The sequence below is a fragment of the Lonchura striata genome, chromosome 7, assembly GCF_046129695.1.
Source record: "Lonchura striata isolate bLonStr1 chromosome 7, bLonStr1.mat, whole genome shotgun sequence".
Classification (NCBI taxonomy): Eukaryota; Metazoa; Chordata; class Aves; order Passeriformes; family Estrildidae; genus Lonchura; species Lonchura striata.
Window position 1 is genome coordinate 1,601,235 of NC_134609.1, and position 14,833 is coordinate 1,616,067.

General features: G+C 42.8%; 1 protein-coding gene across 1 annotated transcript in view; it reads right to left on the reverse strand.

The window, feature by feature from the left end:
* Positions 1–14,833, reverse strand: part of PCDH15 (protocadherin related 15) — a 633,545-nt gene that overhangs the window by 137,258 nt on the left and 481,454 nt on the right. The window contains exons 14-16 of the mRNA XM_077784512.1: positions 10,915–11,121; positions 4,681–4,815; positions 2,299–2,448 (exon numbers count right to left, since the gene is read on the reverse strand). Of these exons, the coding sequence (XP_077640638.1) occupies positions 2,299–2,448; positions 4,681–4,815; positions 10,915–11,121 (492 nt within the window). The remainder of the gene's footprint in view (positions 1–2,298; positions 2,449–4,680; positions 4,816–10,914; positions 11,122–14,833) is intronic.

Here is a 14,833-nt window from a genome sequence, read left to right on the forward strand (position 1 = left end):
CAGCAGAGGATCCCAAAGGATGCTGACCCCAGGAGGGAGAGTGGGGTAAAAGGTGACTTGGCTCTTCATGGAGACAAGAAGATGAGTACCCCTGGAAATCACTGTCTCAAGGTTCAAAAAATGGGAAAGAAACTTCAGTTTGGCCTTTGAGACAATCTTTCTAAAGCATTTACATATATGAAGTATACTTAAATATTTATAGGTATTTTATAGCTAGAGATTAAGGAACCTCACAAAGATTGCAGCTGCCCAAAATCCTGATTAGGGAATAATGCAATGGTTTGGATTGGAAGAGAAATCAAAGCTCATCCAACCCCACCCCTGCCATGGCAGGGACACCTCCCACTGTCCCAGGCTGCTCCAAGCCCTGTCCAGCCTGGCCTTGGGCACTGCCAGGGATCCAGGGGCAGCCCCAGCTGCTCTGGGCACCCTGTGCCAGGGCCTGCCCACCCTGCCAGGGAACAATTCCTGTCCAAAATCCCATCCATTCCTGCCCTCTGGCAGTGGGAGCCATTCCACCTTGTGCAGAGTCTCTCTCCACGTTTCCTGCAGCTCCTTCAGGCCCCAATCTGGTCCCCCCAAATCTTCTCCTCTCCAGGTGAACAATCCCAGCTGTGCAGCCTTTCCTCCCAGCAGAGCTGCTCCATCCCTCTGCTCATCCTGGTGCCTGCCCTGGGCTCTCTCCAGCAGCTCCAGGTCCTTCCTGTGATGGGCCCTCTTTATGAAATCCTAAGACCTGACCCTTTGATTTTTTTTTTTTTTTTTTAAGTGGGTAATTGAGAAACTCATCTGGTAATGTGGGATGAGATGAAAAACAACTCTTCTCCCAAACCAGCCAGAATTTTCTACCTCCTCCCTCTGACCAGATTATAAACTCAGAAAACCTGCAAGTAGCCGTGTATTGACTGTGCAGACAGAAGCATGGATTTGGGAAAACCTCACTCTTTTAATTTAAATTTTTTAGCAGAGGCGAACTAAAGGCCCGACTTCCCCAAATAACCTGTTCTGGTTCAGTTTTCCTAAGAAATGTGTCCTCCTGCTCTTTGAGAGCCTCCAGGCTTGGAATATGTTAGCAGCTGCAACACCAGGATGTGTCTGAGGAGCTGGAGAGCAGTGCCTTCCCTCTGAGCACAGAAACACTTCAGCAGCTTCAGACAGGCCCAGGAGCTGCTCTGCTTCCTCCCAGCTATCATTAACACACCTCAGGCAGCTCAGAGCATCCTCAAGGCCAACTTTGAGTAGAAAACATTTTTTTCCCCAACAGAAATCTCATTTAGCAGCATTTTCTGCCTCGTGCTCCCTGGCTCCTTCAGGACAACAGTATTTGCTGTTGTGTTTCCACTCAGCCTTGTGCAGCATTTTAAGGAATTTAACTATGCTTCTATTTTTTCTCTTTCCCTCAAATCTTGCTGGAAATGACCCTGTGGCTGTCCCTGATGGGGACACTCGTAGCCTAAATTGATGAGGGGACAAAACAACACAAAGGAAGAGCCGAAGATGCAAAGGCACAAGTACAGCTCAAGAGGCACAGGAGGGACAGAAAATGCCATTTTCTGAACCATCTCCTCAGCACTGCTACACTGAAATGAATTCCTGATTACAGTTCAGAAAATGACATTTTATACTTAAGTCAGCTGATTAATTTTCTTTTCCCAGTGTTCCCACTGCCTTCAACCACTCTAGAAAGCCACCAATGGCATCTTGTCTGCTCATCCATCTGCACTGGCAGCACTCGGAGCAGGGCTGAGATCTTGGAAGAATTACACAAAAAGAGGCTTTTTCCTTTAATGTCAGTGTCACCAGGATTCACCTCCAGTCCTGCACTAAAACATAAATCAGTGCTGGTGAAATTTAATTGAAGCAGCTCTCTCTGGGCCTGTGTTCAACCCATTTTTCATTGCTCATTTGCTCTACAAACAAGCTTGCAAAACCCAGCAGGTTTTCTGGCATGGGAAAACACTCTCTGTTATGTCCTACTCCACTGCTTACCTCTTTCTCCCAAAATGTTTTGTCTCAATGTCCCACCAATAAATGAGAATTTTCTTTTTCTTTTGAGATTTTCCAGCTGAAATTTTTTTGTGGAACCTCAGAGGAAGCTGCTGAGCTGCAGCTCTACAGCTAGAACAGGCCTGATATTTAGTATTAGCAATTTTGAATAGATATTTAATTATTGAATTGGATGCAGACAGACAAACTTCATTTCCAGCTGGTTTCAAAGCATTTCCAATTGAGATGAGCAAGGCCACGATCTGCTAACAAAAAGTGAGTTAACAAAGGTAATAAAACCCCTGAAATTACCTTTATGACACCTTCCCCAGGCTTCATATCAGTATAGATCTTGACACTGTAGGAAATGTTGGAGAAGGTTGGGGAATTATCATTTGCATCGATCACCAGGATGTTGACAGTCACTGGGACACTCTCCTGGACTCCATCAGAAGCTGTCATCTTCAAAGGGACAAAAAAAAGCAAGACAGGAAGGTATTTTAATGGTGTGTTCTGTGTACAATTCCAAGAGAAATCCATTCCCAACAACAGAAAATACAGCCTGACAACCCAAAATCAGCATTTTGTTTCTCTCTGCATTTACACTTACAGGATGATTCAGCAGAGCTTGAGCCTGCATGTGCATTAGCAAAGCAAACACTTCCAAACCTGTCCAATGTAGAAGTGAGAGGGAATAACTGGGAATTTTTCAAGGATGGGGTTGGGATTGGAGCTGTTGAGTTCATGGAGTCTTGCCCAGTAGCTTCGTTAAACCTGATGCCTCAGGTTTAGCTTTTATATTTTTCATATGCTGTGCTGCTTTAGTGTGTAGGTCTGAGCTTCACATTAAGGATGGTGAGTTCTCTTCACAGAGCAGGGAGACAAAACAATTCCTTCTCTGGCTGGGACCAAGGACAAATGATCCAAATCTCAGGCCCAAGAGCACAAACAACGTGGGCTGAAGAGAGAAAAACTTCATAACCTAAAGCTGGAATTGGACAATGAACTCCAATGTGCAAATGGATCAGAACTGATCCCAGTGAGAGCCCCGTGAGCGCTCGTGCATTTTGGGACCATTTTGGTTCATCTTGGGTGCAGCCCTGGCTGGGCTCTTGTGCTGCCCAAGGTGGATCCATTGAGGAGATGCTTTTAATAAATTCCTGCTTCATTCTTTATCTCTCTCTGGCCTCTGCTTTGGGCAGCCTTCTCAAGGCATCAGACCTCCCAGACAACATTTTGAGGTGGGAATTACAGACCTGGAGGCTCTTCTCATTCCACAGAGGAAATCTGTGCTTTCCTTTCCAATGAAAATGGACAGAAAATAGGGAGGCACAGAGTGGGAACCCCTGGAGAAGAACTGGGTTTGCCCACAGCCCATTTCCAAATTGTTGTAGTATTGTTAGGGGTTCACCCAAAACCTGAGGGAATACTAAATCCATTTAAGCTTTTTTTCCCCTCTTTTTTTTTTTTTTTTTTTTTTTTTTAATACTTCTGGCTGTGATTTCTGTCAGCCTATTTTTTTTTTTTTTTTTTTTTTTTTAAATTTGGGACAAAAATAAATCAAGAAGCCCAAGTTAAGGCTCATGTTCCTGGCTCTGGGGATGAGGAGGAAAAGGCAATGAGAAAAACAAGACCAGGAATAAAAAAGAGAGCTCAGATGCTGCAGTGGGATGAGGATCAGGCACCAATTCTGGGGCCGTGGAGAAGGTGCTGGCAAGAGAATCTAAAATGCTGCTCTCAACCAACTCATCCTTCACTGCTCTCCCTCTTCTGGGCAGCTGATAAGAAAAGTCCTGGGATACTTTGCTGATTGGATAAGGTAATTACATTTTTGTGGGGGCAAAACCCCAGACAATATCCTTAAGGCATAACAGTATTTTTTTAACAAAGCAGAAAGCAGAGGATTTTATTTACTTGTAGCTCTATGGATGCAGAGTTCATTTTGCAGCAAATTATATTTTAATATTGTACTGTATTTCTTATTAATACAGTATTAGTAAGAAACAATAAATATTATCTATTAATATTAATTAATTATAATTATATTTAATGATATGATTAATATAAATATATTGTTAATAATAAATAGTGCATTATAGCATATATAATATAATTACTGTAATATAATGTTTTGAGCAGTTATATTATAAAGAAAAGCCTTGAGTTGATCAGCATAGAATCTTAAATTACTTCTAGTTGGGAAAGATCTCCAAGCCTGGGTCCAACTATTACCCCAGCAGTGCCAAGGCCACCACTGCCCCATGTCCCCAAGTGCTCTGTGCTCACATCTGTTAAATCCCTCCAAGGATGGTGCCTCCACCACTGCCCTGGGCAGCTGTGCCAGGGCTGGACAACCCTTTCAGTGAAGAATATTTTTCCTAATATCCAACCTAAACCTCTGGACACCTGTCAGAGGCACAGAAGTGATGCCTAGTTTTCTTGTATTCTCCTTTCATTAATCTGTGGCTTTGTTGTTTTACATCTGAGCGAGATTTTTGTGTCAGGAATCATCATTTTTCCATTTGCAAAAAAAAAATAAACGACACGGGCGCTGATGTCTGATAGAAATTGACACCCTACAGATAACAATTGCCACAACCGTGGCCACTGTAATGAGCAGACATTTCAATTTTGCAATGAAACTTGGAGATAAATAGCTTTTGGATGTGACAGAGTTGTATTCTTTTAACTTACAGAGAAGGTGTAGAGCTGCTGGACCTCCCTGTCCACAGGCTGCAGCAGGGTGAGGTAGCGGGTGATGCCACTCTGAGTCACAGTGAAGAACGTGGTGTAGTCGTTCAGGAAGAGATGGAGCTGTGGATCCTTGGTCTTTCAACAATACCAAGGGAAAAAAAGAGCATTTTATTATAAATTCAGAGGGACATTAAATTGCCAATTAAGTCTCCAACTCGCTGCAAATGCTTGTTTTAGTTGAAACCTAAATAAGCACGAATGCTGTCACTAAAACTCTAAAAAACTGTAAAAAAAAAAAAAAGGCAAAAAAACTCACTGCTGGCCCAAAAATCTAATCTTCTTGATGAAAAATGTATATAAAAACCACTAGAGTAAGAAAATCCAATTGCAAACAAGTACTTCTAGTGGTTTTAAATAAGTGCCTTTTCCCCCCCATAAACCAGTACTTTTTAAGCCAGACACAACTTAATATAACAAACCAGATTCAAGCATTTATCTTCATATTAAAACCCAAAAGAAACTGAACTTGATTAATCAACAGAACAATAAAACAGCTGGGGTGGTGCACTGAACAAAGAGAATGACACGTGGTGAAGTATTTCAGGAAATAAAGGCAGCTCAGGAGGTCTTTTTAGGTCCCAGAAAGAATCCAAATGTATTGATGAAGAATTAGCAACCTCTCAGTTTTTTGGGGGAAAGCATAATAAATGAACTGAAAAGTAACATTTTAAGGTAAAAAGCCTTGTAAATTTTTTCATGGCTTCTTCAGGACTTGGGTCACTCCTGATTTCCACCTCTTCTGAGGGGTTTTTGAGTTATTTAACTGATCAGGCTCTACATTAGTTAAATTTTCAAACTACATTTCTTTTTGTTGCCCACAGTATTCCAACAACTTTCTGTACCCTTGTCCATACTCTGGTTGATTTAACCTGACTTCCTGCTGCTCTCGTTCATGAGGTACAGAGTTTATTTCTGTTGTTAGGGGAATACAAATTCCAGGAAAATGCAAGAGGCCGGGACACAAGATCTTTAAAAACTGCTTTAAACTGCCCCAGAAATGTGGAGGTGAGGAACTAGAGGCATGGTACAAATAATGACAGAAAATCCAGGATTTTACCAGCTGCTTCCCAAGGTCATTCCACAAATCCCATCCCTACAGAGGAGGCCCGTAGGGAGAGATAGCTGAATTCCAGAAACAATCCCAAGAGCAGAAAAGCTGAATTCAGCAAAAAATCCCCAAAGGAGCATTACTTCTCTGAACTCTTTCTGAATCCAAAGCTCTTGTAGAAGAGTCACTCCATTAGTGCCATTCCTGGAGGATTAAAACCCTTGGGAGCACAGGAGAGGTCCCCAACCCTGACCTGCACCAGGTGGCACCAGGACAGACAGAAAATGCTTTAAACAAGCCCAAATAAAAACCAAAAAACCCAAATATTCTGCAATTTAAATGAGAAAACATTCCAGGAAACCATGGGAAAGAATTATCCAGGTGTTCCACACCAGTGGCTTCTCAGTGCCTAAAGCTGCAACTGCAGCTCCCAGGAAAATGAAAAGCCATTTTACAGCCAGCAATGCAAACAGCAACCTCTTCATTCCAAGAAAACTTAGGTAAGGTAATTGCCCATAATTGCTCACTTTGTAGACACTATAACATCCATTAAGAATTTAATTTACAAAACCCTAGTTAGTGTTGCAGTTCTTGCTTCCATGTCCTTTTGAACACTAATAAACAGCACTTTTTTCCTGATTTATTCCTGAGAAAAAACAGTGATGGAGATCCCAAACCCTCCTGGAGTAAGTAATGTGTCCTATTCCTTTGCTATCCTTGTCTTAGAAATATTCTCCTAACATGGAAGGTAATTGCCTTTACAGCAATCAATGCCTATTTTACCACCTCCCAGGCATGTCAGTGCCACAGAACAATTTATTCCCTTCATCTGGAAAAACATTGTTATGCTTGGACATTATTACCAGGCATATTTGACATTATTGTCAGGGATCTTGGACATTATTATCCCATTTTATGCTGCCTGAAAAGTCAGCTTGGCTTAACTGAACATTTCATGTGAGAGAGAACAACTCCAGCTACACTGCCAACACAATTTTCAATAATTTGTTTTTATAAATAATTTTATTTTGGGGCATGGATTTCAGCATGGTGATTTCTGATGACATTACTGGGTCATGGAGACAGGGCTGGTCTCTAGTAAATTGTTTAATGTAGAATTTTAAGTAGAAAATGATCACAACCCACACAAAAAAAAAATCACATGCAACCCACAAGGAGCATTTCAAGCACACAGTTTGAACTTGGGGTACTTTTGAATTTAAAAAAGCACTTCTGTAATACTCAGGATGTCTTTGAAGACTTGTAATAATTTAATGAACATTAATCAACCACAATGCATGACTTTATGCCCTAAATGGGGTCCAATGTGTTTAAATGGCTCTTTGCAGGCTTCACAAACCAAGGGACAGTCACAGCCTCAAACACCATCAGGGCAGGAAGAAATAAGGGAGGAAAGAAAGGAAGAAATCACACAATTCAACCCAAAAAAGGTGTTTTGCACACAAAACACCCAATACCTACGGGGAAAGCACCTGGTGGGACCTACAAAGGAAAACACAAAATGAACACTTGAGGAAGCACAAACCTGGGACTGAGGGACAGCAGAACATTTGGGGGATTCATGGTTACAGACAAAAATAGCAAGAAAATGAGACACACAAAATGCTGCACCCAATAAACAAAGCCTGGGCTCAAGTGTGTTCTGCTTGAAGAATCTCTGAAGAAATTCCTGCATGGACATGGATGTTCCATTCCTTCTGCTCCTCAAATCCCACCAGGGGTTACAACTCTGCCGAAAGCAAGCAGTTTTCTAAAACTGATGAAGATGAAACCAAAACTATTGGGGATAATTATGATATTGCCAAGACTGAGCAGACAAGGGTATTAATTCTGTGTGTGTTTCAACAATCCCAAAAGTTTTTGGACAGGGTCAATTTGGTTGTGAAGTTCTCCAGGGCAGTCAGAACCAGTTCCAAGAGTACCCAAACTGCTTAGACTTCCTAATTTGCAGCATAGACCTATCCCCTAAAAGCTGCAGTGACAACAAAGACACTCTGATGGCACAGCTGAGTTTTCCAACATTTTCAAGTGGAGCATGATCAGCACTGAAACATCCATGAAAAATTTGTTTTGTTGGAAAGGTGCTTCCAGCATCTGTCCTCCTTGTTTCTGGGTGAAAGGAGAAAATCTCTCCCATGTTCACCTGGAAAATCTGGGATTTTCCAGAGCCTTGTAGAGGGGAAGCAGGGGGAACTCTGTCTGCCCAACACAAGAAAGGTGTGGATCTGTTGGAATGAGCCCAGAGGAGGCCATGGGGGGCTGGAGCCAGGCTGGGAGAGCTGGGGGTGCTCCCCTGGAGAGGAGAAGCTCCAGGGAGAGCTCAGAGCCTAAAGGGGCTCCAGGAGAGCTGGAGAGGGACTGGGAACAAGGGATAGAGGGACAGCACACAGGGAATGGCTCCCACTGCCAGAGGGCAGGGATGGATGGGATATTGGGAATTAGGAATTGTTCCCTGGGAGTGCCAGAAGGCAGAAACTGTGAGATATTAATCCTAAAATAATTAAGGAAGAGAGACAGTGCTACAGGAGCAATTCAGTGTTAATATTTATGGTTTTCCTTAAGTGGAAAGATCAAAAAAAATTTTAACCCAAATCTTTAAAAATTCTAAAGGAATGAAAGCAGCTTTTTGTCTTTGCCTTGATCTTCTGTTTGTTTTAATAATGATATTAATGGGCTGTTTCATTCTGTGAAGGATATTTCCTGAGTTGTTACAACTGTTGGAGTGTCACAGCAGGACTGTCCAGGGTCAGCAGACCTGTCCCCTAGAGAGAGCACTGACTGCAAAACAATTTCAAACAAAAACTGTGAGTGATAGAAGCAATCAGGCAAATATCAGAGAAAACCACTTTGGTATTTAAAATGCTTCAGCTCTCCTGGTTTAAAAAAAAAATCTATTTTTTTTTTCCTTCTCAGATATATTATTGAAAATTCATAACCTGTACTTGTAGCTGCACTTAAAACTTATTTTATATATTACTTGCTCTGCCTGCTTGAGACAGGCCTGCTTGCTTGTCTTGCTGCCAAGACATCTTTAAGTAAAATTCCTTCAAATGCCCCACAAGTTCTCTGAAAAAAAATAAAAATCCAGAGAATCACAGAATGTCCTGAGATGGAAGAGACCCACAAAGATCATTAGGTCCAACTCCTGGTCCTGCATGAGATAAGCCAGGAATGCCATGGCCAGCTTGGATGGGGCTTGGAGCAGCCTGGGACAGTGGAAGGTGTCCCTGCCCTTGGCAGAGGTGGCACTTTAAGGTCCCAACCCAATCCATGATTGTTACTCAGTGCAGCTTTACCGCCAACCCTAACCACTGGATAAATTAATCCTCTCCCATGGAAACTGAAGAGGAAGGGAAAAAGAGGCTTGGGAAGCCTTATGTAAAGAGCTCTCAGCTCACACAGTTTAAGTTCCTCATCTCAGCTTTGGTTTGCTCAGGTCTAAAGGTACTCCTGTAGCTTAATTTAATTTATGCCATTTAAACAGAGCACTTAATTATATCAGCACTTGGCAGTGCTGCTCTACTGAAAGGTCTGTTTGCAATGTCCCATCTATAAATTAATTTCTGCGAGGTTTATAGCAGGACTCTGTTATATTCCCACAGGGTTTCAACTTGGAGTGGGTTTTGTTCATTTTTTTCCTCAGACACCCAGTTAAGTGAGCACCTTCTTTCTGCATTTACCTGAGGACATGGAGTCATTTTAATATTTCAATTAGCAGGCAGAATTCATTTACGTTTGACCAGGGTCACCACTGGGAACTGGGATGCACCAGGGCAGAGGGGGTTTGTCTCTGTGTCTCATCAGCAATCCTTAAATTTAAATATAATCTTAAATACATGAATTTACAGAAGTACAATGGAACCATCAGGACACTGAGACCTGCAGAAGTTAATGACCATTACCTCTCCCAACAATGCCACCCTGAGCTCCCATCCAGCTCCATGAGGAGCAATTTTAGGGTTTGGCCATTTTATGTGGGAGCTCTATGCAACTGCTGCATTCCCAGCTGGAATTCTGTGAATTCTCCTGCCCATAGCAGGTTAGAAGTACCCAGTGAATCCCTGGCACATGAACTGAAACACAGGCACTTCCATCTGGTCCTCTCACATCCAAATTAGACCTGCATCATGCCACGGCTTAGGAAAGGGCTGTGCATGAACCAGGTGATGCCAAAGGAACAGGAACATGAAATATTTCCACCTAAGGAGGAGGCTGATCCCCTCTAGCTGCAGGCAGATCTCTGTGTGCCACAGAATCCCAGACTGGTTTGGGTTGGAAGGACCTTAAAGCCCATCCAGTGCCACCCCTGCCATGGGCAGGGACACCTTCCACTGTCCCAGGCTGCCCCAACCTGGCCTTGGACACTGCCAGGGATCCCGGGGCAGCTACAGCTACTTTGGGAATCTCACAGGGCTCCCCCCACCCTCCCAGGGAACAATTCCTTCCCAAAATCCCATCCATCCCTGCCCTCTGGCAGTGGGAAGCCGTTCCCCCTTGTATCACTGCACACCCCTGAAAAAGCTCCTCTCCATTCATTTAGATGCTAATCCACCTGAGTTTCTTTCTCTCTCCCAGAGACAGCAGAACTCCACAACAAGAAGAAAGCCTCAAAATATATGTTACTACTTGGTTACTATTCCTCTGGAGATGTCTGACTTCTACTCTGAGTAATGTCACATCAAAATCTGACAGAGCAAAGAATGCAATGAATTTTCAGCCTTCTGCTGTTCCACCTACTCCTTTTTGGTTCAAATGAGGAATTCCTTTCTCTCTGAGCTCTCCTCTCTCATTTCCATGTTGTGGGGCAGGCTGATCCCTGTCACATAATGCATTTTGATTCCTCTGTGCACTGAGCATTCACCACCTTGAACAGAATAGAGTATTCCAGAGAGGCGAGCAGAACACAGATCAGAAAAAAACCCACTTCCAAGCCTATCTGAGCTCGGAACGAAACCAAAAAATCGTAATGAAATTAAGGTGATAATTTTTTTTGTATTTGTGGATCTGAATAGGTTTGTCTCAATTAAAAAAAAAAAAAAAACAAAAAAAAAGAAAGAACTTTGAAATTAATAAAACTGCAACCACCCCAAAAGAAGCAGCTGTACCTCTTCCACGTCGTTGTCCAGCACCACAACCTGCAGGGGGGAGGTCAGGTTCCGGTTGTCCGAGATGGTCGTTCCCACCGGGGAGGATTCCAGGATGAAGCCCTCGTAGGTAGACCTGGTGAAGTAAGGCTTCTGGTTGTTCTCATCCAGGATCTCGATGTGGAGATTGGCAAAGGCAGGGAGAGGATGGCCATTGTCTTGTTCAGCCTAAAAAAGTCACCTCATTTGTCAAAGATTCCCAATTATGAACAGCGACTGGGGATGGTTCTACTTAAGGGTCGTAATTCAGTTAAAAAATTGACTTTTTTTCTCAGGTCCCCTAGTATAGAACTCGACATGATGGAAAAGAGAAATACCAGCAAAAAACTAGCTATGAGACAAGAACAGGATCACCTTCCATCACAGTCACATTTACACAGCCACAAGAAACCCAATCCTTGTGTAAAAACAGCTCCTTAAACTCTCAGGATTGAGACTTTTGGAAAAATCTCTGAGGGATGAAAGAAAATGCTGATTGCACAGCAGAACCCACAGCAGCAGCAAGAGTTAAACCCAAAGGATTGGAACAGCACACATGGACACATTTGCTTCCTCTTTCCCCAAATCCACATCTTCAGTGTTACATGGGTGGGATTTTAATTTGGATTTTGACTATTTTTAAATCCCAACCCTGGTTTGGGTTGGAAGGGATATAAAACTTATTCCATTCCACCCCTGCCATGGGCAGGGACACCTTCCACTGTCCCAGGCTGCTCCAAGCCCTGTCCAGCCTGGCCTTGGACACTGCCAGGGATCCAGGAGCAGCCACAGCTGCTCTGGGCACCCTGTGCCAGGGAAGTTGTGGATGTGTCCAGCAAAATTCTTTACTTCCATGAATAACCCCCACATCTCAATGCTCTGCACCATTCAGGAGTCACTCCCTGATATTTTTCACCTGATTTACTCTGATTCTCAAACTTCCTAAAGATAAAAGAACTAATTGCCCATTCCAGGGTGCTAATCCTATAAAAACATGTGATACTGCTTTCTTTTCCTGTAACGTCCCAACCAACAACTAATTAAAGCAAAGAAACAAGGGAATTAGGAGATTAAAAGTAATTTGGTCTCCAGTTTATAAAAAGCAAACCAGCTTTCATTGCAGTCCTGCACATGATACTGCAGCAAGACAACAGCAGGGCATTGAAAGAGAGCTTCCTGTTCCTATGGCCAAAATTTGTATGCCCAAAATCTGGATGCACAGAGACCCTGGATCACAACAGAGTGATTCCTAAATTCCTGCTGTTAACAGGACTTTCTGTTTGCAGAGGTTTTACTTCTGATCTGGTATTTCCCCCCTTTCAAACAGATAATTCCTCAGTTTTCAAATCCAGAGTCCATGAAATCTCAGTCTGGAAAAATCACTTTGACTTCATCAAAGTTTTTAAACATTTCTTATTCACACACCTTTTCTTGGTTGGAAAAATGTTAATTCCCTTTGCTTATTAAACAACAATAATTTGGTAATGATAAAAACTCTGTTAAATAAAAAGTTTTAAAACCTTCTATTCCAAATAAAAATAAATGTAAGCATAAAACCTGTTATTGTCTTCAAAGGAGGAGACGACACCTTAAATAATCCATTAAAAAATCATTTTCAGTTTTTAGGAAAAAATGGATTTTTCTTTTTTAAATATATCTGGATTACTCTTGAAGAACAGGAAAAAATACCCCAGGCTCCAGTCCAGTCGATGCCTCACTGAATAAAAACAAACTACATGGGCCAAAATGCCTGGCAGGACTCTGGCACCTGACCCAGGAAGGTGAAACTCAAAATCTGTCCGGAGATGGAATTATTGCCCAAGTTAAAGTCCTGAAAGCATGTGAGATAAACCCAGGAAAAGTCTGCTCCTCAAGCAACACACACTGCTGGGATTCTGTTTTATCAGCAGATGCATCATGGAATCACAGAATCCTGGAATCTCTTAGGATGGGAAGACTTCCAGGGTCATGGAGTCCCAGCTGTGCCCAGTGCCCAGAGCACTGAGTGCCACCTCCAGCCCTTCCTGGGACACCTCCAGGGATGGGCACTCCAAAGCTCCCTGGGCAGCCCTGCCAAGGCCTGAGCAGCCTTTCCATGGAGAAATTCCTGCTGCTGTCCCAGCTGAGCCTCCCCTGGCCCAGCTTGAGGCCGTTTCCCCTTGTCCTGTCCCTGTTCCCTGGCAGCAGAGCCCGACCCCCCCTGGCTGTCCCCTCCTGGCAGGAGCTGTGCAGAGCCACAAGGTCCCCCCTGAGCCTCCTTTGCTCCAGGCTGAGCCCCTTCCCAGCTCCCTCAGCCGCTCCTGGGGCTCCAGCCCCTTCCCCAGCTCCCTTCCCTGCCCTGGACACGCTCCAGCCCCTCCAGGGCTCTCCTGATGTGCTCTTCCCCACAGGGCTAACAATGGTTGTCCATCATTAAATACCCTTTTCTTCTGCTTTTCCAAGTAAAATTGGTCCCTTCCTGCCCCAAAGTTTCCACACAACCCCTGAGAGTTTATAACAACACTTAATGCTCCTTGCTGTAAAGAGATCCTAAAAAAAAAAGGAAAATGCAAACAACAGAGGGTCTCAATCTTCTGAACAGCTTGAAACACCACAATAATGGCCTTGTTTCAATGTCCAAGTGAGCCTGGAGCTCATTCTGGGATAAAAGCAGGAATATTCACCCAGGAAACTGTTGCAGGCTTTGTTGAAGTGCTGGGAATTACACATGGCCAAACACAAAGGGAGCTGTTTGCTCCCAAAATTGGACTTCAGATTTGAAACCCCGGAGCCCAAAATAACAAAGCAAAGGAGTCCTTCCTCACTGAGCACTTCCACTCAAAATCACTTCAGTTTTCCTTCATGTGCACCAGTCAAAATATGGATTAATTTCATGTTTTTGTTTCCAAAGACACCACTATTTAAGGAAAAGATGGAAGATTTGCAAACAGCCACTTCTTTTTGCCTTTTGTTTGAAACAAGGAATTTTGTATTACAATGTGAGGAATTGATTTGCTTTCAAATGTTCCATAAAATCAGACCTAGAAGCAGCACCTGACTACAAGCAGAACTCAACACAGCCCCTTCATAAAACTCCAAAAATATAAAAAACTAACATCAACATTTTTTTGCTCCAGTGCCCCATTTCTTGGGGTTTTCCTTTTTGTGGTGGTTTGGGGTTTTTTAGCTTCTTTGTTTAGTGGTGGTTTGGGGGATGATTTCTCTGCTATTTTTGGTTTTATTGTGTTTTTTTTTTTTTTTTTTAAGAGATGAAGTTATACCTCATGAGAGTTGTTCCAGACATTGAGTCCTATATTGAGAGTGCAAACCCTTTTCCCTCACATTGCCCTGTTAAATACTTGCCTGGACTTGCTGGCCAAAGGTTGTTTCCTAACACATATTTCGGAGCACAAACACCAAACAATTTACATTTTCTTCACCCAGAAAGGCACAGGTATCTAAGCCACAAAACATTTGAGTTCCAGTCCTTCAAAGAAAATATTTTAGTGTCAAAATAATGAGGGATCTCTCAAATAACCCCAAGGACATGACCTTCACACTTCTACCAAGTCACAAAAAAAAGCAGCACAGGATTAGATTCTGGTACAACTCAGTAGTTAAAAGCAGCTAAAGGAAAAAAAAAAAAAAAAAACAAAACAACAACAAAACAAAATTATGTGAAATGTGTTAATTCTCACAGATTATTTAACTGATTTTATTACATCAGCTGTGCTGAATCTGCTTGTATTCATAGTGTCCATAATTTTATCCTGATGGAAGGTGGCTGGAGATGACAGGAAAGCAGTTCCAGGAGGGATGCAAGGGGTGAAGAGTGAATGGGAGGCTGTGGGAGTTAACAGGAAATTCACTCCTTGAAAGCAACAGATGAAACAGTTGCCCCCCAAAATGAGAAATTAGAGCA